Source organism: Apis cerana, linkage group LG8 (genome assembly GCF_029169275.1).
Source record: "Apis cerana isolate GH-2021 linkage group LG8, AcerK_1.0, whole genome shotgun sequence".
NCBI classification, from domain to species: Eukaryota; Metazoa; Arthropoda; class Insecta; order Hymenoptera; family Apidae; genus Apis; species Apis cerana.
Window position 1 is genome coordinate 1,473,594 of NC_083859.1, and position 22,569 is coordinate 1,496,162.

General features: G+C 36.9%; 1 protein-coding gene across 2 annotated transcripts in view; it reads left to right on the top strand.

The window, feature by feature from the left end:
* Nucleotides 1–793: 793 nt before the first annotated feature.
* Nucleotides 794–22,569, top strand: part of LOC107996433 (homeobox protein Nkx-6.1) — a 55,524-nt gene continuing 33,748 nt past the window's right edge. For both annotated transcript variants that reach the window (XM_062077841.1, XM_062077842.1), the window contains exon 1: nucleotides 794–21,692. In XM_062077841.1, coding sequence (XP_061933825.1) covers nucleotides 20,915–21,692 — 778 coding nt within the window. In that variant the 5' untranslated portion in view covers nucleotides 794–20,914. The remainder of the gene's footprint in view (nucleotides 21,693–22,569) is intronic.

The window sequence follows — 22,569 nt, forward strand, 5'->3', positions numbered from 1 at the left end:
TACTTGATACTTGATAGCTACGTGACTTTGTTCACTAGCTTGTTCACATCATTGATATATCCTGATTTGTGATTTTCCTCTTGCCACATGGTTTATGCCGTATCATAAATTTCTTGAAAATTGTGTTATGAGTGTGAATGTAAATATGATGAAGATAGATATGAAGAGAATTTGTAAATTTTCAATTACAGAGTTACAAACAAAATGTTTAATTAATTCATATAGGTTAATTATATTAATTATATAGGTAGGAAAGAAGAAAAGAAATTTTTAGAATAAGTAGAATATTAATATTATACTTTTAAGTTTGTTTCAGGATTTTTTACAAGAATAGAAGATTGTATGATATTAAAGAAAATGTATTTAAAATTAAGTGCATGCACAATCAAGGGTATTAAATAAAGTAATGTAGAAATTGTAGAAAATTAGATATTGTAGATGAGTAGATGGTTAAAATAGTGTAGTGCTTTCTGGGATGCTTATTTTGCTTGTTTTGCTTATTTTGCTTATTTTTTTTCTTTTTTTTTTTTTAAGCTTTTTTACTATCAATCATTTTTCATTTTCACATCGATGGAAGTGTAAAATATTGATAGAGAGTCTTTTAATTTTAATTTTATTTTCAGCTTTAGTCAGTCTTCCGCGCCGGTTTTCTTTACAACTCCTTTTGGTGCTCGTGTTGCACAACGATCAAAAGTTTGAACGTTTTGCAAACATATACCACACAAAGGAGAATTATTTGAGAATAAATAAATTTTCGTGCTAAAGGAGGGTGGATGGGACGTCGTGGTCAGGGTGGGTCTCCAATTCGCAGCAACCTCCAAGCGGTGAGACCTGGGAAATCATATTATTTAATATACAATATATAATTTTATCATTGCTAATGTCTCGCTTATTAATGTCATTGATACAACTATATATTTTATAAGAAATAATATGAGCTAATTAACTGCGAGCGCGATTATATTTTTCGTAGGTAGAAATATTATAATTTAAAATGACGAATAATTTGAATATTCTTGTTTCAATTTCTAAAATTATAATGAAGTATATTAATTTAGTCTTTTCTTTGTCTCTTTCGAGTGTTTTAATTTTGTCCACATACTTATGTTATGACATGCTAAATAGCGTTACAAATAATATGATCTTTTCGGAGATTGAATATTTCGAAATATATGACTCAAAGTTTTAAGATATCGCGTAGAGAAGAATAGAGAAATGTTTAATATTTGGAAATTTGGAAATCATCTTTAGAATGCTTTAGAATGCTTTAGAATGCTGTACAAATATAGAAATAAAAAAATTAATTAAATAAATTTTAGAAATAAACCAAGAATTGACCGTCAGCACCATTATTTTTGTGAATGACATTTATTTAGCGAGGATAAGATAAAAGTAGGTAAGGTAGAACGAGAGAAGTGAGATTCATCGCCATCTATTGGAATCAAAAATTTCTATATCTAAAAATAATCAGAAGATGGCGCTGATTCGTAATTCGTATTTTTCTTCCTGTTAGAATTTTTTCTTTATCTTTTGAGGAGATGTTTTCCTTAGTCGAGAGATGGTGCTGCCCCCGAATTTAATTTGTAGAATTACATATTTATGTAAGTACCATATTGAACTAATATTTATGTAATTATCGATTGAATTATGTTTTCATACGAAAATGTATTCCATCATAAAGATGTACAAATGCATATATAATATCATATAAAAACTAACAAATGTATTTTATTTACATATTATTTGTGAGTTTTCTTTTAATTTCGTTAAATTTAAAAGAATGCTTTTAATTTTTTTTTTAAATTGTATTTATTTATGTTTATCTCTAATTTGTATTTGTATCTTTTTTTTATTTTATATTTCATACAAAAATTCATTTCATTTCATTTACGTATTTTGTATTATATATATTTCTTATTATATATGCAAATATTTTAAGAATTATTTATGAAATGTACATCATATTTTGCCATTTATATTGTACATAATTACGCAATTAACAAAAACTAATACTGTCAGTATTATCAGTATAACGAGTAATAATATCAATGAATAAGAAATTTTTTTTTTATTCATTCGAGTCATTCAGGATTATAATATAAGGAAATCTCGATTAAAGTATATCTAAGTATATTCAGATTTTTAAGAAGGAATATAAAATTTGATTATTAATAAAATAATACTATCAACGAATCATTTATATCAAAATTAAATAGATTTTTAATTAAATATAATGTTTGTATACATTCTTAAATTCTTAAATTATTGAGGTATTGATCTCTATAAAATTAGCAAATATTCATAATACTCGAAACGTGCTCGCGATCAATTGATTTTCAATGAGAAAATTGACCATTGATAAATCGTAGGGAGTTTATCCATTGCGGTGTAAGACAAATTGACGTAGCATAGCCGAAGGACCCTCTTAGGTACATTGGTGGCTGACAAACTGGTCAAAGCCCTCTTACAACCCTCTCGGCTGCCAAATTATCGGACTCCTGTGGACAGCGAACCCATTTATACTGTCCACTAGCTAAGACGTAGTAGAATCGGGGATAAAGACGATCCTGCGAGACGAACCAATTGGTAATCGACCATTGAAACAATACGTTTATCAATAAAACTTTATAAGTAAAGTAATGTCGTACAGGTTAAAAGTAACTTCTGTTTTGATTAATAATTATTCGATTATATATAAAAAATATATATATAAAATTATATATAATATAATTATATATATATATGTATAAAATTATATATAAAAATTATTCGAATATATATAAAACGATATTTCTAATTTTTCGGTAACTAAGATTAATTAATTGTTTTAGATGATAAAGCTTGTTTCCATAAATTTGATTTTCATAAACTATTATCACTTAATCTAAAAATCTATTTTGTTGAAATTGAAAGAAGAAATTTACGATAGCCAATAATATTCATTGTCTATCGCCAGTTTCTACGAAACAATTTTTCTTAATTTTAATATAAAGCATAATTTTGTTTTTTCTAAAATTTATAAAAAAAAGTGTAAAGAATATATTTATCAAACAACTTTTAATCATTATTTTTATAAACTTTCGTTTAAAATATTTGTTTCTATTGATCTATCTTAATTTACATATATAATATTATTTAATAATTTTAAATTCAATCATAAAATATTTAATTAATCTTAGTTACGCAAAAAAAAAATAAATAAATAAATAAAAAAATATCTTAAATCTTAAATATACGTAAGAAGTATTACGTAAATTTTTAAACTAATTAAATATATGAAAATATATAATTAAATAATATGAAAATTGATTTAAAAGTAAAGAATCATGGACTTTTTTTATAAATGTAGGTGAAAAGAAAATTCGTGAAGATTTTACTTTTCGGAAATGGCCTCAGTTAATGACACGAGTGTTACAGGCCGGCGTACGAGACAAGAATAATGAGATACGTAATTCCGACCCGTGTTACGATGTTATAAAGTATATCGTGAAACGACTTTGTGATCAAAACGTAGTTAAGGAGCGTGCCGTTCGAGATTGCTAAATGCTTTCATAAAGGAGAAACCGATCTTTATGAATTAGCGAGATAAATTGTTTCAGTTTGAAAAAACAGCAATATGACAGTTTTTATCGATACACATATACGCAGAGAAATAAAAAAATATATTTTTCGTGAAATGTATACATTTTTTTCTTTTTTTTGTTTTTTTTTTCTACAAAAATTATCAATATTTCATCCGAAAGAATTGTTTTATATTTCTCTTTTTCTTCTTTAGCTTTTTTTTCCCCTCAAAAATTAGAAAAAGAAAATTAAAATTTAAATACCATTTAAATTTATTAATTAAATCACGAATAATCATCAATTTACTTTTATTTTCTTCAATTTTTCCAAAATTCATCACTCGAAATTTATTTAATTACCCCACAATAATACGAAGAAAACTTATTCCTTTCTTTAACTTTTCTTCAAACGTACTATAGGAAAATATTTTAACATTCTTTCGTGTATCATATCTAACGTTATATATCCAAAATCTAACGTTATATATCCAATCGAAAACGAGAAACAAGAAAAGAAACAAAGAGAATCGACGTGTCATCTCTCCTTCTCCCTTCTCCATGAGAAAGAAGAAAAAAGGGAGAAAGAAAAAGAAGAAGAAAAAAATCAATCGTTTTGAAAAGAATCTCGGCAGCATAACGATTTTCATTCTCACCCACGGGGGAACGGAGAGCGGTCCTCGGAAGAAGGTAAAGAGATTGGGGCTTAAGCCGGCAACAATATGGCCGAACGGAATGGAGTGAAACGGTGGTGGCTGTCGGATGGAGTGAGTACGGTCGACAGTAGTTGGTGGGCTATAATAACGTATAAAGTAATTAAGGACATCGGGCGACAGCCTGGAAAAGGGTAGGGAGACGGGAGGGGAGGAGGAAGAGGAGGAGGAGGGGAAACGGACAGTTTAGGGAATGCGACATTTACATAGTAATTAAATCGCGGGAGCAAGTGGGACCGTTGGGGAAGATACTGGTGCTCGAGCAATTACAGACGCATTAGATTGCGGTAAGCACTTGTTTATGGCCTACCCTGCGTCGCTTCACTCGACTACTCGATTCTGTTCAACTCGTTCAAACCTCGTAGTCCCGCGTTTATACTCGTTTCTACTTTTTTTCTAATCAACCTCAACCTTTACTCCTTCTCCAACGATTAACTTATTCCGATCAACTGATCAGGTATTAACTCCCCGATCCAAAACTCGTTGATCTCGTTTCATTATTTTACTTATTTCGATTGTACAGGGTTGTTGGTTGTTTCAATTGATTGTTAAATTGGTGGATAGGAAAGGTACGTAAGATGAAAGGCTACGAAAGTTAAGAGAAAGAAAAATGGTGAAAAATTGTTGGAGAAAAATAATAAACTAGTTAACTTTTAATGTATGTGTGAAAAAATATTATGAAAGTGTCGTGCTGGAGAATTGATTAATCGATTAATTTTTTCCAAATTAAAATTTTTCTAAATTTCTTAGAGTTATCGCGAAATCTCTTGCAAAGATTAAAAAAAGAATTTATATTCATCGTTTTTTAAATGAAAAAAGACTGATTGGTTTGCGATACTCGAACGGCACTTGCCAACTCGGCGTTATGCTAACAGCTGGCCATCCCCAAGGGTCCTTTCCGGTTCGTTTAGCGTCGCGCGAAGACAACCGTGTGTCATCGTTGCTGCCGCGCGCTAATTGAATATCGCACCCCTTACACCGGCTGCCATTTCATCTCGCGGCGATACAGCTTTTAAGTAAAATTTCATTTCCATCGAATCGCGCGTAAATCCCATTTGTCCGAAGCAACCGGCTTTGTTTATCATCGAAACGAATAAAACGATCGTTTCAATTAGTTAATTGAGAGACGAGCAATTTTGTTTATCTGAAAACGAAGTAGATTCGTGAACGAAGGAAATTTCGCGTGATATCTCGAGGGTGAAGAGACGTTGGATTCTGTATTGGATTTGTGGATTAATAATTGATATTAACATACGATTGGAAACAAGATGGAGAATTATTTTTAGAATCAAAGAGAGAAGTGGAAATTGAAAATGGTGAGAAAGAAGTATTAAGAAAATTTCTAATATTCCTTTAATGAGAAGAAAAATTTCCAATCAAAGTAATGAACATAACACGTTGGATCGTAATATGATTAATTTGATGTTAAAATCGACGTTTCAGAAAATGTTATCTTCGATAATATATTCGACGAATATACGATGCAAAGTAATATACAATTGTAGAGGTATAATTTTTTTTATCGAGGACGTTTATATTAATAAAATTTGCTAGTGGAATTGGTTCCGTGACTTTGCTTTTCAAATAAATATTTCGATCTATTTGCACAACGGGGAGAGAGGATATACACGGTCAAAGGAAGGGAGACAAGCTTATTGTTAGTCTATTTTGCACCCTACCGGTTATTCTCCGGATACATTTCTACCAACAGACGAATCGAAGTCAATAAGCGGAAGCCTGTTAGTTGCTGTAATAATAAAACCATTGAATACTCCAATCGTGTGTAATCCCTTTTTAATAACATTTTTTTCAACGACAGTTTTGTTTTTCTTTTCAATGAAGGAGCAGGAAGCAGAAATAGAAGAAAAGCTTGATACGTTTTATTTAAAAAAAAAAACAAAAAAATGAAAATCACGTATCTATATAGTTTATGGAGAAAATTGCAACTGAAAAGCTAGAGGGCTTTAACATCTCAATTTTTAATTTCTATATTTTATTCTTTGTCTAACAACAACGAAGACTTTCTACTTAAAACATAATAAAAAAACAATTCATTATATTGACATATTTTCCACCCGCCATATATCATCAAACACAAAGAAAACACCGAAATAATCAAAAATCGATCATCAATCGACTCGAAAAGAATCCTTCGATCCCTCTTCGTTCGTGCCGAAGCGAAATCCAAATCCCAACTTCTGTTCATAAAAAGCAATACAAGAAAGAGAGGAAGACAGAATGATTCAAGCATCGAAAAGAGTGTTAATGCGCGGGTGGGACGAAAATCTCTGGAAGAGGACCGTAAAGCGTCAAAAGTCGGAGAATATCCCCCCTTCCTTCTCGTCCACCAAAACCACTATCGAAAAAAGGATAGAAGCGGAGGATAGAGGAAGGGGAGGCGGGAAGGGGAATGCTGCAGAAGCTTGGAATGACTTTGCAGGCAACAATAATCGAGGGAGAGAAAGGTGGACGCATAATGGTCGGAGATCAAGAACCATAATAGACCGTGGGGTACACGCGGCGGGGCAACCGACTGACTGACTGACTTATTTGTATTATGGCATTACAGAGGCAACCCTATATCCGGGGCACGCACAGAATTTCAAGCGGCGACCAGGCCAGGGGCAGGGACGCCCATGCAGTTGACCTGCACCGCCTAATTTGACGCTTTAACCTATTGTCGATGAGCACCGCTTTTCAATGGGGGCGCCCCCCTCCCCCTAACTGGAAACGCGTGATTCTGCTCCTCTGTCCGAGGAGCGAAACGCGGACAGGATGTGGAAATACGGTGTATTTATACACCGATATTTCTATGGCTTCCTTCTGTCGTTAGGGTTACGATCGAAATTATTGTTGCTTGTTAGAAAGAGGGGGGATAGAGTGAGCTATCTCGTCAATTTGTCGATGCTTGATGGAGGATCTTTAGGTGTATAGAAATATCGTTTAGAGAGTGAGATTTTTCAATGGTGGAGATAGCTGTTTCAGCTGTACGTAACGATCGATCTTCTTTAGAGAGGAAGATTCATCTTGCTTGTTTATTGCAATTTTTCCTTAACGTTTTAAAAATTTTGAATTTATTTACTTATTCAATAGGATTTTTGATCCTTGAAAAATGCAACGATCGAAATAAGAATCGGGATCGAGTAAATGGATCTATCTTATATCCTTTCATTGTTCGTTAATTAAAATTAAGAGTAAATTATATATATATTGAAAGAAAGGATCAAAGGATTCTGATCGAAGCAAGATTAAATTAGTGAGTGATTGTAAATTTTTGCATCGAATTCAAAGTTATAGCTAATCGGTTGTTCCAGTTAAAAAAATTGTAATTATGAATCGAATTTGAACGGTTGATCAAAATCGAAACGTTTATCGTTAACGTCCAATTAAATTTGGTTTAAATCAAACGCCAATTATAATCAACTTACGTCGGTATGAGTTTTACGATCAGTGAACCGTATACAAAGAAGAGATTAAGCTTTCAGAAACGTTACAACCGCCGATATTACATTCGAAATTGATACAAGCTGTTCTACGTGACCGATGTTGATTTTACGAGGATCTTGGTTAGAAATCGTCGTTAGGTTAAAATGAACGGTGTGTAGAAGGGAAAAAAAGAAATTATGACTCGTATATCTTCTTTGAAACGCGAAATATCTCGCCCGTTGGATGCAGCTTTGAATATCCTCGGCATAGCGCCGGTGTCATCGGCCATTTTATTACACGTAATAAAAGAATAAATTGCAGCTTATCGTTTCATTTAAATGTGAAACAGAAAATCTATATTATCTGCAATGCGTATTATCTCTAATAAACCGGATACGCATCGATAAATATTTTCGAAAATTATAGTAGCAAACGGGGAAAATGTTTTTCATGATCTGTTTTATTACTCTTATAACGACGTTTGTATTTTTTCTTCTTTTTCTTTCTTTCTTTTTTTTTTTATATTTTGCGCGTTAATATTTGAACATTGTTAATGATACGATTTACGAGTTGGTTACTATAAATTCTATTGCACAAGGGTTTTTAGCAAGTAAATTTTAATTTTAAACGTAAAAATTATAAATTAATCTTAAAATCTATTTAGACGTGAATAAAAATTAAATTAATTTGAATATCATTATTGTTCAAGGAAGAGATGTAGTGCGTAACTTTGAATCATTTAAAAATTTTCGAAAGCTTAGAGTAAATATTAAAATAACGAAACGAATTTAAAAGTATATACTTATTGAATCTGAATGATTTTTTATAGGTATCTTTTCAATCAAAATAATTATATAGATATCGAGAAGATATATTATTCACTCAGTCAATATCCGGATTTGTTATCTTATCAATTCCTCATTTGATTATTCAATTATCTGGGAGAACTTCTGTCGTGCTTCAAAATCGTTTGAAAACACTCCATTATTGCAATTTTTATTTTCAATCACAATCTGTTCCACAAAGTTTTCCAAAATTCTATAATTTTCTATATCTTTTCACTTTCTTCTTCGTAGTATTCGATCCTATTAACTTCTAACTAAAGCTTCGCTTTAAAAGAAAACATTAATAATTTAGAATCTCCACAATATTATTCGCATTGAAAATCGGAATTTTAAAGTCAAAAACAGTTTGATAAGTTACGAATACATTTCTCGCTAAACTCATCGAGTGTCCAGATTTAAAAATTAAAAATATTTTAACGAAGCTCCTTTTAAAAAAAATTAATAAGAACGATGGCGAACATGGAATAAAACGGCGAATAAGCTGGAATAAACTAAAAATCCAGATCACTGTTTCCAAAAAGGAACATCATTCGAGTTATCTCGAGAAGAAAAGGACTCTTCCTTCCACCACCTTAAGCCGCGTTCTCATTAATGTACCACGTTTTCCGGTACGGAATCGGTGGAAAATCGATGACGTCATTCGTCGTTCCCACAACTGATTTGCGAGATAAAGGCCTCTGGTGGGTCCCGATCGTGCTATCGTTAATACAGAGAGATTATACGCATCTGCCGTTCTCGAATGCGAGCGCGCGCGAGCGAGCGCGTTGCGCTTGCGCGAAGCATCTTAGCGGATGCTACAAAACCCTAACAACAATAATGATGTCGATTTTCTGCGTGCACGGCCGCAATCATCAATCATCGACTGGTTATTATTTAAGCCGCAACTTGACGCCATAAATACGTCGTTAGAGCCTAAGTCCTCGCCGTCCGGGGAACAATGTTGTCCGCGATGACATTGATGCATTGGACCTCATCTTTAGCCTGGCGTTACTTATTGCACCCGCTTTGGGGATGGTGGGTATCTCGACGGACAATTAGGCCGGCTCGAGGCGATTTTCGCTCACGTTTTTCACCAGTTTCGAACTATATCTCTAGTACGTGTATTCAAGTTTTTTGTCGCATGGAAAACTGGTCGTGGAGAAGTTGATTTAGGTTAGGTTAGGTTAGGTTAGCTTGGTTATCGATTTTGTTAATGTGGGCATTGATCTTCTTTCGAGATCTGTAGTATCTTTATTTCAAAGCGTATTTATATGACATTCAAGTTTCCATTACGCGGAGAATGAATTATAGAGTTGAATTTGTTAGGTTAGATTAGTTAACCTAACCAAAAAATCAAAATTTTCTTTTAAATTTGATATTGTTTGAATTTTTAGTTGGAGTGAAGAGGAATTGATAGAAAATGGTGGAAAATGTTGAAAGCAAGGGGCGCTTGATTCTCACTGTATATTTTTGAATCTAAAGTTAATTTCTTTTTTATTTACCGAGTTACATTGGAACTGTACAAACCGACCTGTTTCACACCTTTTCGCATAATATTAAAACGTCATAGATATACTTTCGAGGCAAAATGAATAGGATTCGCAATTATCTAAATTTCGATTCGTGCGTAATATTAAATAAACACGATGACATCGGCATGAGAATAGAAAAGCCATCGACAGTACGTAATCGACGATTAAAATTCGGAAACGATCAAAAATTGATGACACGTCCGCGAGATACGACGTTCGCGGAAACGGGAGGCGGATGGGGCCGGTCGAAACGACGATTGAAGGTATCGCGGGCAAACAATTACGCGCCTCTATGGTTTATTAACATTCACGCTAATATAGCAATAAATTCGCGCCAAGTATCTCGCGATCGATACGCTTTGTATATCGCTTCGAAAGCGGTGTGCAGTCGATAGTATATATTATGCAAATATTTAGCTATTAATGTTTTCTTTATGACACGCGCAAGTAATTTGTTTCGTAATTAGTATTTAGCGTAAGAGTTATTCGTTTGGTAATTACGCGCTTCTCTCACTCGCGCGACACTTCCGTTTCCGGCTCGAATTCCAACAGTTTTGCATACAATTTTCATTAGTCCATCGTTGTGCATTAGAGGTTAATGCGATCGGTTAAATATTGGAATTTACACGTGCTAAACTCAGCAGGAAAAGTGGCGCGTTTCGATACGATACATCCACGGATATCCATCTGGGACGTCCGCAATGTTTGCTGCCAGATACGTTTACCACTCTGACCGTTTTGCGTCTTCTAATTGGCGATTGAACAATCGCGTTTGCCGATTATAATCGCGCAAATATTGGCAAATTGTTTCGCACTATTTCGTTAGATTATTCTTACATTTAAATTTAAATCTTTTTCTTCGAACCAAGGAATATTTTTCATCGGGTCCAAGGATTTTCTTTCTTTCGGATTACGACGAGGTTAATATGATTGTTTTAATTTGCCTTGTTTGCGCAACTTTAAAATACCGAATTTGAGAAGAATAATGAAATCGTTGAGAATATATGGTACAATTATCGAAATTGTTCCCCTCCCGGAACAACGTCTGAATAAAATCTCGAAACGAAACGTTCCTCGACGAAAGGGACGCCTCAGAATTCAAAGTCTTCAATTTGTGTATTATAAATTCCCAATTTTCACAGAACGAAATTTGTCTTAATTCCCATGTTTGTTCTTAAACACGGAAACATGTGCGAATCAACAGTAAACTCGCATATTTCTGTGAAAACGTAGACTCTATCCCCCAGTGGGGGATGTTGTTCGTAGAACGGAGAGTCGTAATGTTAAGTGAGAGAGAATAACACGGATACATTTGTCGGTTCGGTATAAATGTAAAAATAAACGAGAGAGTGAGAGAGAAAGAGATGGAGGGTAGAGTAAACAGGGCGAATGGGCTATTCCGCGATAGTCGAGAGTGAAATATGCAAATGTGGCGTGTATAGTAACGCAGGGATAAGGGGGTTGCGCGCGTGATTCCTGGACAATTCGAATCTTTTGTTCATGACGGAGCTCGGTTGTCGAATACGTGATTTACCGTGAAATTTCATCGTTTTCAGGACGGGAAAAGAAGGAATTTCGGGAAGCTCTTTTCAGTTTCTTCTTACTCGCAAATTTCTATAGATAAAACGATGCGATTTTACTCGCTCGTTACTTTTGAACCATTGTTCATTTTCTTCGTTTCAATAACGAAAAAAATCCTTATCTTTACCTCGTTACCTCCATTGTTCCCTCCGGGCATTTTTTAACGAAGAATTTTTTTGAAAGAATCTTTTAAAAACTTGGAGTATATTGAAAGAATGACAGGAATTGTTATTTATTCTCTTTCATCTTACTAATCTACTTTCTACTATAAATATACCGAAAGGTGCGACGTTTCTTCCGTAAATTTGAATTCACTTGCTCTAATATCCCGAGTTAGTTTATTCTTCATCCATTATCCTTCGATGCTAACCAGTTATGCAATTTGCAGGTCCTGCGACGAGCCTCGAACGATCAAGAATTCCCCGTGTGGAGGAGGGTGGGGAAGGGGAAAAGAAAAAAAAAAAAAATAAAACCACGAACAGACCGGTGACAAATGGCGGTCGATCTCCTATCGTTGAAGATCCGTCGGGCGTATCGTCAGGTGACAAACGATAAGCGCATGCAAAGCGAGTGTGGAAAGCAGATTTTGAGTAGCGTAAACGTCGCCACCGGGCACCAGCGCGAGATATCCCGTGTGAATGGACCGACATAATGTTCGAATCTATACCCCTCTCCCTCTTCCCCCTCCCCCTTCCACCTCTTTCCCCTTCCCCCCCCTTTCTCCCGCCTGGAACGACGAACGAAATGACTGATAGAGCGAAAAAAGGACAGCGACTTAAGCCTGTTTGTCGGCCCTCACGAATCAGGAGCAGCTGTGCTGCCTTGTGGCCCTTTATGGGGCCCCAACAATGGGGCTGTCGTATTTGGACAGTATTAGCGTTAAATTTGCTCAATGAAATAGTTTCACAGGGATGTCTGAACGGTGTGTAACACCGGGAACACAGAGAAAAGTCGAGTTTTCGAAGTCGAGACGATCCTGTGTTCGACTTTTTCAAATCCTCGAAAATCATCTAGGGATCTTTCTCTCTTTCTGTCCCTCTTTCTCTCTTCTTTCTCTCGCTGTTTTTGTCCACGTATGATGTTTAAGCTAAGTGTATATATATATATATATATATATGGTCGTTTGATCGTGAGGTAGCCTCGCGATGGCGGTAGACTTTTGGTCTTGGTAGAACGTTATTAATCATCCATTCAGCTCCCTCTATTTCCGGCTTAACATGGATCTGAGAATAGCAGGTAGCTATACCGGACGCCTTGGTAATTATAATTAGCCTATTATACGGGGGACTGGAATTTTGTTTCTTTATTTTCTTTCTTTGGGAGGCTCTCTCTAGGCCCTGGACCCCTTTTGTTGGCTAGCGGTTGAAGGTGGTTTAAGCGAGTTTAGAAGGTCGTTCAGTGGGCGGTTTCGGTCTCTTGTGTGTAATGATGATGATGATGATGATGATGATGATGAGGATGATGAGGATGATAGTTATGATAATGGGGATTGATAGAAAATATTTGGCAATGATGGAGAAATTGTATTTTGGAATATTTGAATTTCAAATCTTGATGGTTAAATTCTAGCTCTGTTAAAACAAAAAATTTTATGCACGATATATCTTTCTATTTATCTACATCATGATGGATTAAAAAACATATTATCTCTGTATGATTTAACCAGTGATAATTAAAACCAAACGACAATTTACAATTACCTAAGATCGGACCCTGCTTCTACTTAGGGAGATTAAAATAGAAGAATTGAGTCGTTTGAGCGCGTAGAGAGGCGGGTTTAATGGGACCATTCCGAAGGAGGCAACGACGTGGAACGAAACGGGTGACGACTGTGAAGCACGATAATGCGATGATCTTTCGGGGACAATATTAATGAAAGTCTATCCAATCGCGACCTAATGCGAAAATCGATAAAAAGGATCGAAGGGGTCTTCTATTTTCTTCGCGCTTACTGCACTTTTCGAAATATTCTCGAAATACTTTTCTGAAATGAAGCTCGACGATTAATTTTAATCCAATTTCATTCTTTCCATTTGTACACTTAATTCTCCTTCATTTGATTAATGAACTCGGTATAGATTGAATTTTGAAAATTTTCAAAGCAATTTTGAAACGGCGATAAATTAAATAAAAGTAAAAATAACAATTTATATTGAAATTCATCGATATCTTGTATTTCTATTGACTTCGATTCTTACAATGTCAGTAAAGAAAATTCAGTAATTTCATATTAATTTATGGAATTAAATATATCAGACTGCGGATATTTGTGCATTTATAGGAAGAATATATAATAAATACCTTATTTAATAAAAAAACAATCTTTCATAGAAATAATTAAATAAATATCCACAGTTTACTAATTACACAGCAAAAGTCACGCGAATCTTTTATATTTAATCCGCGTATCCCCTTCTGACTCGTATCAACCTTCCATCCAATACTTGTGCTGCCCAATTAGAGCCCCCTTTCGAAGCCTATGATCGCACGATTTAAATACAATCGGATCCCTAAACTTGCGATCGGTCGAGGAAAAAAAGAAACGAGAGAAGGAACGAAAAATTGAACGTTGAGGGGAGGAGGAGTATAGGTGGGCAATATCGCGTTGCGTGGCATCATCTGGCGTGGAATACGCGATGACACGGATCAACGGCGGGCAAAAGGATCTCGTTGCATGGCTAATATAATGCAATCATCGGCGTGTAATGATCGGGGCACAATGGCCGCCCGTGCGAAATGGCTTCTTCTTCGTGTTCCTCCGCCGGTTTTTCCGTGACACCACGTTTGTAAAAGCCGATGACGCGTGAAATTAGCGAGCATTCATCAGCTAGGGGAGAGGTATGCTCGATTATCGCTTTATGTCCCGTAAAACGAGACGGAAGGAAAGTTGGTGAAAATTAGGGAAAATTGGGGCCTGGATTTCGATTGGGACGTCTCTTCTTCTTCTTTTTTCTTTTTTTGGACCTTCTTTGGAGGAAGATTTTGAGTTTCAGTTTTCAAATCGATGACCGTTAGTCATGGAAATGTAAATAATTACACGTATCTTAAGAGAATTCTTATTAGGAAAATTGAAATATGTACGAGAGAATAGGATGAAATAAAGAAAAATAAAATATTGGGGAAAAAATTACTATACTTTCAATATTCTGGTACATATATAATTCTATTTTTATCTTTTAAATTTAACGTGGTAGCAAATAATTTTTGCGATCAGATTCCGACACACAAAACAGAATCTTGTCATTTTTCACATGAATGTGTAAAAAAAAGGAACATAAAATTTTTTATTATTAAGAAAGAAATAATTTACTGATAAATACGTATAAATAGAATAGCAAAATTGCCTCCACTACGCGAACCAACAAAGAGAAACATTGATAAAATCCCGGAAGAAACAATCCGGAGCACCAGAAAGAGCATACACAATGAAACAACTAACAAATAGAAACGTAATACTCGACGAGCATGCCGTGTCACACGTACAATCCCCATTCTCGACATAATTTGTCTCATCGTAAAGGACAGTGTTGAAACGTTCGAACGAGCATCGAAGCTCGGATGAAAAATTAGCCTTCCCTGAAACGTTTAGGGAAACTGACGACTCGAGGAAGGAAGGGAGGAAGGAAGAAGACAGAGAAATTGAATAACAGATGCGTTCGAAACGATCGAACAACAAGAATATTCAAGGGAGGGATCGTATGCGAAATTTGGGAAATTTATATTCGAGCCGCGATTACGCGTCTCATGATCACGTCGTGGGGGGTAGTTCGTGGAGAAGTTTTGCAAAATCGTTCGGTGGAAACTTGGCTGGACTTTTCCACCGGTAACCTATCTGATAATGCGTTTTCCCTCTCTTTTCCCTCGCGCACGAGTTCGAAACAAATATTTCGTGAAAGAGATGGGGAGCGACGAGGCGTGTACGGGGGGATGCTTGTGTATAAGAGGGAGGACCAAGGAGTATCTTTTTCGCGGATCAGGAGACAACCTCCGCTGAATATTCTTTTTAACTTCATAACTAGTGATATATATGTCATCTGTATAAATTAAGGCTTTCAATATTGCGGATTTGCTCAAATTTTGAATGTCTATGAATATAAACTAACAGAATTTGAATACTTGAATTTGAATTTCATTTCGAATACTCGGATCCAAGTTTCGAATCTTCGAAATCTTTGGATCGTGAATATTTGGAGTACTCAGAATGAATATTCTAACGTAAGAGTACGTAGATATCTTCATTCTCAGTATCGATATTTTTAAGCACATTTGGATTTTAAATTTTTCTATCTTCGATATTCGATTTAAAAAATTAATTATTTTCAAGTACAATTTATAATTAACTGAAAGCTACTCCATTTCTAGTCTCTTTTTTATACCAATAAATATTTATTTCTTCAAGTCTCCATAAATGAATTCGATCTTCCTAATAAATAATTATTTATATTCAGAAATTTCAATCTCCTTCGTATATACTCCACGAACTCAACTCCAAAAAATATTCTTACCATCGCAATTTACCAAACGCACCCCCAAAATCCCAGAGACTCAAACTCTGGAATTCGATTCCCCCGGTTCTCGAACATCCATCTCCTGTAACCAAAGTACTTACACTTCTGTTCGAGGGGGGGTGGAGTTAGTTCGATTTGCAAATGAATTCGCTAATCGCCAAGCGTTAAGCGTTTCAATTCGTCGCGAAGACCCAAACGCGGGCGCGAGTCCATTAATCGAGCACGTCGAATCACCACATTCGTAATCAGAGAGAGGGAAATAGAGAGTAAGAGAGAGAAGGAGAGTTTCATTACCCGTTAATTGTTGGCAACGATGTAATTTTCACCGATGTTATTAGCCGAAACAAACCTAACCGTGTAACATAACCTAACCGTGCTAAATTCACAGAGCAAATGAAAAAGTAGGGCACGATGAAGACACGAAGAAGACGCGTAATGATTTTCTATAAAAGAAAAAGAAAGAAAAGAGAAAATCGAAGTAGTGTGTAATTTATATCGATTTTATTATATCAAAATTGACTCTCGTGTAACATAACCTACAATCGTGATGAGTTACGTAAGATTCTAGGATGCAAAAGTGTATGATAGAAACAGGAAGACAAGATAATTTATATTCGTTTTATTAATTGAAACTGACTTTCGTGTGATATAATTTATAAGATGAAGATTTAAAAAGGATTTAAGAAATAAAGAGCATGAACGCAACGAAGAAATGAAATAAAATCGATCGATGATAATTATTTGCATTTATTTTTACTAACTGGAATTGTTCTCTAACATAACCTATAACCACTTTAAACAAGAAGAATATCGGAAGAATACGAATTAATGATTTTTAATAAGAATAACGAGACGAAGGAGGATGTTATTTATATTGATTTTATTAATTAAAACCACATTAACGTATTATCGTTTCGAGAATTGTGAATTGCGATGAGTTCGAATGAGAAAGAGCGCGTGGAAGAACGTGGTGGAGACACGGAGGAGGTGCGTAATGACTTTCCATAGGAGGAATGAGATAAAACTGAACGATGGAAGCCAGTCCTTAACGAGAAATTTATGCTCTACCGTAGCCACCAAGCGCGGATTAGACCGACGGAAACCGCGATTCTTTTCGAATTATATCCAAAGCGAGATGGAGGTTATGTTGCGTGCGTATATGGATTTATACACTTGTATCGTATATACGGTAAACGCGTGAATACATTTATATAGGCAAATGGGTTTTAAATTGCAAATCATGTGATGAAATTAACTGTTCTGTAATTCTCAAGACTGCAATTGTCATTCGCAAGATGGTGTACGAATATTAGTTCTATGGAGGGATTTAGATAGAGTTTATGATAGTCTATCGTTGAATTTACATTGTGCGGGGAAAGAAAATTTGGAGTGGGCATTTGTGAAACGTTGACAGAGTTTTATTATTTTTCAAAGCTTAACCGTGATGGATATTTCTTTTATTTCTTTTATTTATTATAATAAAAACACAAAATATGTAACAGTATACGATGTCGATAAAAATGATTAATATTTGAATATCAAGATTTATTAAATATTTTTATTATCAGAATTTTCAGATAGAAGAAATAATATCTGAACGAAAAGATTTTGAGATTGATTTCAATTGTGGATAAAATAATACGTTTCGCTATATCAATACTGATGTATACATATTATAAAAGGTCTTATTTAAACAAAGAATCGACAGATTATTTTCCATAATTGAAACAGCGATATCGAGCGGTGTCATAAAGTGCGCCATATGCCGTGTCTTCATGAAGCGTCGAGCTTTTATCGCGTATCATTGTCTCTATATTATTATTATATGGCTCTGTATCATTTAATAAGGATTATTACAAGAATCGACCCTAATAGATTCGTATCGTTTTCAATTGCGTCCCATTTTCCTGTCTCCAACTCTTATTCGTAATAATAAATAAGTCAAAATTAGCTTCAGAAAAATATTGATTTAAAAATAATTTATTTCCTAAACACGAAAGAAGAATTACAACAAAGATTCTTTTTATTATTTTTTCTTCGATTGCCATTTTATTTTTTATCGTAAAAAAATTATCGTGAGGAGAAATGGAGAATTGTGAAATAAAAAAAAAAAGAATATTCAATTATATTTTCTTTTTTTTTTTTTAATTTTCTAATCTTCCAATTATAAAAAATTATCTTCAGAATACGTGGAATCCAAGATTATTGCGTTTTTATTCAAAGCGAAAGAAGAAAGATATCATTTTAACTAGATCTCATTCTCCTTCTATTTTCCTCTTTCTTTTATTAACTTTTAAAAACTATCCGCGTCTACTTAATACCGGTTCCAAGAGACACAAGCTATATAAATTATTCAAAATAATAGGAAAAGAAATTTGATCGATGTAGCAGCAAATCGAGCGAAACTAATCTTCCAGAGTGTCCCAATAAAGAAAAATATCCACGCCTTATTATTCCTCATCCCCTTCGTCTTCAACTCGGAAAGGAAACGATTAAAATACGAGGGATCTTTTTTAAAAAACATGGAATGAAACAAAAAGAAAAGAGCCTCCCCTCTTACCAACGAAAACATCCCACCTAAATTCAGAAATAAACTTACCGGTAATATAGTCCATCCGACGATAGCTCGAACCACCCCCGAAATCAATATGGAGGATACCATCGAATAGCAACATATACCAATAGTAACATCAAATCTCTATCGACCCCCCTCCCCTCCACGGTGAAATCCTCCCTCGTTCAAAACAATTTCACCATTTCGGGAACGGATGGTGCTCCTTCACCGTTCCATTATCCATCGATTCGAAAACCGGAAGCTGTTGTATGCATTCCTCCATCTATATACTTTTAAGAGCAACGTTTCCAACGACGACTCCCTCCCCCAAGGAGAGGGGAGGAATAACTGCATAAATTATTCATCCTCCCTCCGTTGGAAAACGAGCGAAAGGTTTCGGTTGGCTCGATCATTAGATTGGTCGAACGCCAGGCCAAGATCCTGAGCCGAGCCCAGAAGAGTACATCGAGATGGTGGGGGGAGGAAAAGGTGGTGGGTGGATAAGGATGGCATTAGTTACGTGATCCCAGTGGCAATGATTTAACCGAATTCTCGTTGACACGTGCATCGCCATACGTACACGTAGGGACAACGTAGGGGGTTGGAACAAGCCAAATGGACCATCGGGAGCAAATAACTCGATTTGCTCGGTCTACGCGTACTTGACTGGCCGGTAAGAGAGGCAGGAGACGGATCCAGTAGGAGGATTGACTGCGAGAGGAAGAAAGGCACGAGAGAGAGAGAGAGGAGAGGATGCACACGCAGCCAGGATGGAAGGAAGCAAGGGAGCAAAGGAAGTTATCGAGGCGGTAGTGTCACCATAGTCATACAGAGGTGCCCAGTTGTCGAGCAAACTAGCGGAGCCAGTCAGCCAAACAGCTCGAGCCAAGCCAGCTCTCTGGCCGGCCAGCCAACCAGCCACCGGCACCCAGTAAGCGGAACCAGCACAGTTCTTGTTTTATTCAGTCGGGATCATAAATTACGAATTTAAACACACAATGAAAGACGCTTAACAAGAAGCTAACGCGAGATTGAGAGGCCCCGCCCGGAACACCTCTTCTTCCACAGAGGCGAACGGATGCCGGCCAATCCGAAAGCAGAACCGCCCTTCGACGTACCACCCGACCCACCGTTTCCACGCCAATCCACAACCGAGGCAGCCGGGACACCGGGATGGAATCGACCTATCGCCGCGCCGCTTGAACCCGAAACCCAAACCCGAACCTAACCCGAATCCCCCTCCCTCCCTCCCTCCTCGACGACCATGCCTCGAGAGGAGTTAAGTCGTCGCGGACACGGTGACTCCCCGATGCACCCCAGTCGCGTACCACTTGGCGAGCCGAGTCCCTCGGCTGTCTCACCCTGCTTCTTACTGGTGTAACAGTGTCCACGGTGTTATCCTCGAGATTTTTTTTTCTTTCTTTTTCATTGCAAGAGTGACGGTGTACGTACATGTTTGTCGGGGAATGAATCAATTTTCGTCGAGCGAGGCTGGAGTATAATTGGTAGAAAAAGTTGCACGTCTGTACGGAAAGCGGCGGCCAATCATTTCGAGAGAAATTTCTTCGAGGAGCCGTGAAACGAACTTTGAACTGGTTGGAGATGAGAATTGTCGAATCATTGCCGCGGTGGAAGAGATTCGTCAGAGCTGTGTCGGACTTTGAGGAAGGGAATCGGTGATAGGAAATTTTGAATTGAATTGTATATCTTGTATATCTAGTTGCGGAATTGGGAACGGATATATCCTAGAAGGAAGAAAAAATTACGACACTTGGAGATCGATAAGATAGGATAGATCAAAATCAACACTGATGAGTTACCGGTTCGAGAATTAAACTTTGCCAGTTATCTTTCCACCGGACGTAAAGTTTCGTGTTGCCAAAAGGATTATAAAACGTGTCACGAGATAATTTAATAACAACCTTCCATCGAGTCATTGCCAAAAGATCACTCAAATTTCACGGAGCGAACAACTCGAAACAAGGATGTACCACCAAGAAAGTGATCGCCAGTGACCAAATAATATATGTATATACATATCAACGTCCAACGTTGTGAGTGAGCATGTCCAGTGTGCATCGTGTGACCGCGTGAACGAAACGAAAGTGAACAAAATCCATCCATCCTTTTCAAATCCCACGAAGCACGCCCCTCCCCCCAACCCGGTTTCAATCCCGGTCGAAATTTTCCGCTCATTGCCGAACTATGCGTGGTGCGAGATGGTGTGTTCTCTGACCAACAACAACAACAACAATAACAACAACAACAACAACAACAACAGTGGTAAAAGCTGCAACGACACCGGTGGCGAGCCGTGCACGGACTTGCGATCCAGCCCAGAGGCGCAGCCGGGCGAGAACATGTCGTCGTTGAGCGACGCTCACAGGCGGAACAGCCACTTGGAAGGCGACAGAAGTTCGTCGGCAGGCTCCTCTCTGGGCTCGTGCTCGCCACCGCCAGCCTCCAGCCACTCTCCACCGCCTCCCAGGCCGCCTTGGCTGCACGACTTCCACGCGGCGGCCGCCCCTCACGTCCTCCAATTCTTGAACCTGAGCGCTGCCGGGGGCAGCATGCTGGCCAGCCAGCCCCTGGCGGCGTTGCACTCGATGGCGGAGAGGAGCCACCATCAGCAGCATCAACAGCACCAACAGCATCAACACCAACAGCAGCAGCAACAACAGCAACAGGCCCATCATCATCATCATCAGCAGCAGCAACAAACAGGGGGCATACAGTTGCCGAGGATCAGCGTCCCCTTGTCCACGATCACGCAGGGGCAAGCCTCGCCAACGGGGAGCGGGAAGCACAGCCCTGCGACCTCCATCACCTCCGTCGGAAGCAATCCGCACGGTATCGACACGATATTGTCGCGGCCGGCGGCCACCCATCCTCAGGCACCCGTGTCGGCCACGCACGCCGCGCTTCAACCGACGCCGCATCCGCAGCACATGACGGCGCCTCGGTACGGGATGCACGCGGGATTCACTGCTTCGTCGGGTTCGTATCTTTATTTTTATTTTTCTCCCTCTTTTTGTCCCTTTTTCTTTTCTTCTTTTTTTTTTTTTTTTTAGAAGGGGATTGAAGGATCGATTGGTTGGAAGGAGGGGTTGAGGGGGTGGGATCGAGAGGCGAGGAGGGAAGAATGGATGTTTAGGAAGCGAATGAGTGCGTGAGGTGAAAAGATGGAATAATTATTCGGATTTTTATGGTAGGTTTAGGGAATTTGAAGAATCGGAGGTTTGTCGGGGGATTGAGATTGAGAGGTTGAGAGAGGGAGAGGGAAGATTGGAAGTGTAAAAGGTATAAAATAATTATTTATATTTTTAAGTTAGGGAGTTAATTAATATGGAGCGTATTAGATTTGAGAAGTGAGGGTAAAGATAAAGATAAAGATGTATAAATTAGAAAAATGGAACTGGTTACTTGTATTTTTAAATTAAAGGATTTAATTAACGTGATGGTAGAACATTCTGGGGAATGAGGGAAATATATACGTACGAGATTCTATTAAATGAAAATGAAGATAAAATATGATGGAAATAAAGATTGGTAAATATAGATGCACGAAATGGGAAGATAAAATAGTTTTATTGGTTGGATTTCATTAAGATGTGAAAGAAGAATTGGAGTGGGTTGCACATATATAAAACGGAAAAACAGCATTGTAAAAATAGTTTTCTCGTTTGTAAGATGTAGGACTGATTGATTAGGGAGTGGAACGTTGAAGGGATTAGGGTTTAAAGGGTAGGCAGGTGTATAGTACAGAAGGAGAGAATTGTAAAAATAGCGTTGTTATTTGTTGAGATTTAAAAGTTGGAAGGTTTAGAAGTGATTGATAAGGATTGTATATAAGGGGTTACGAATGTGGAGGACA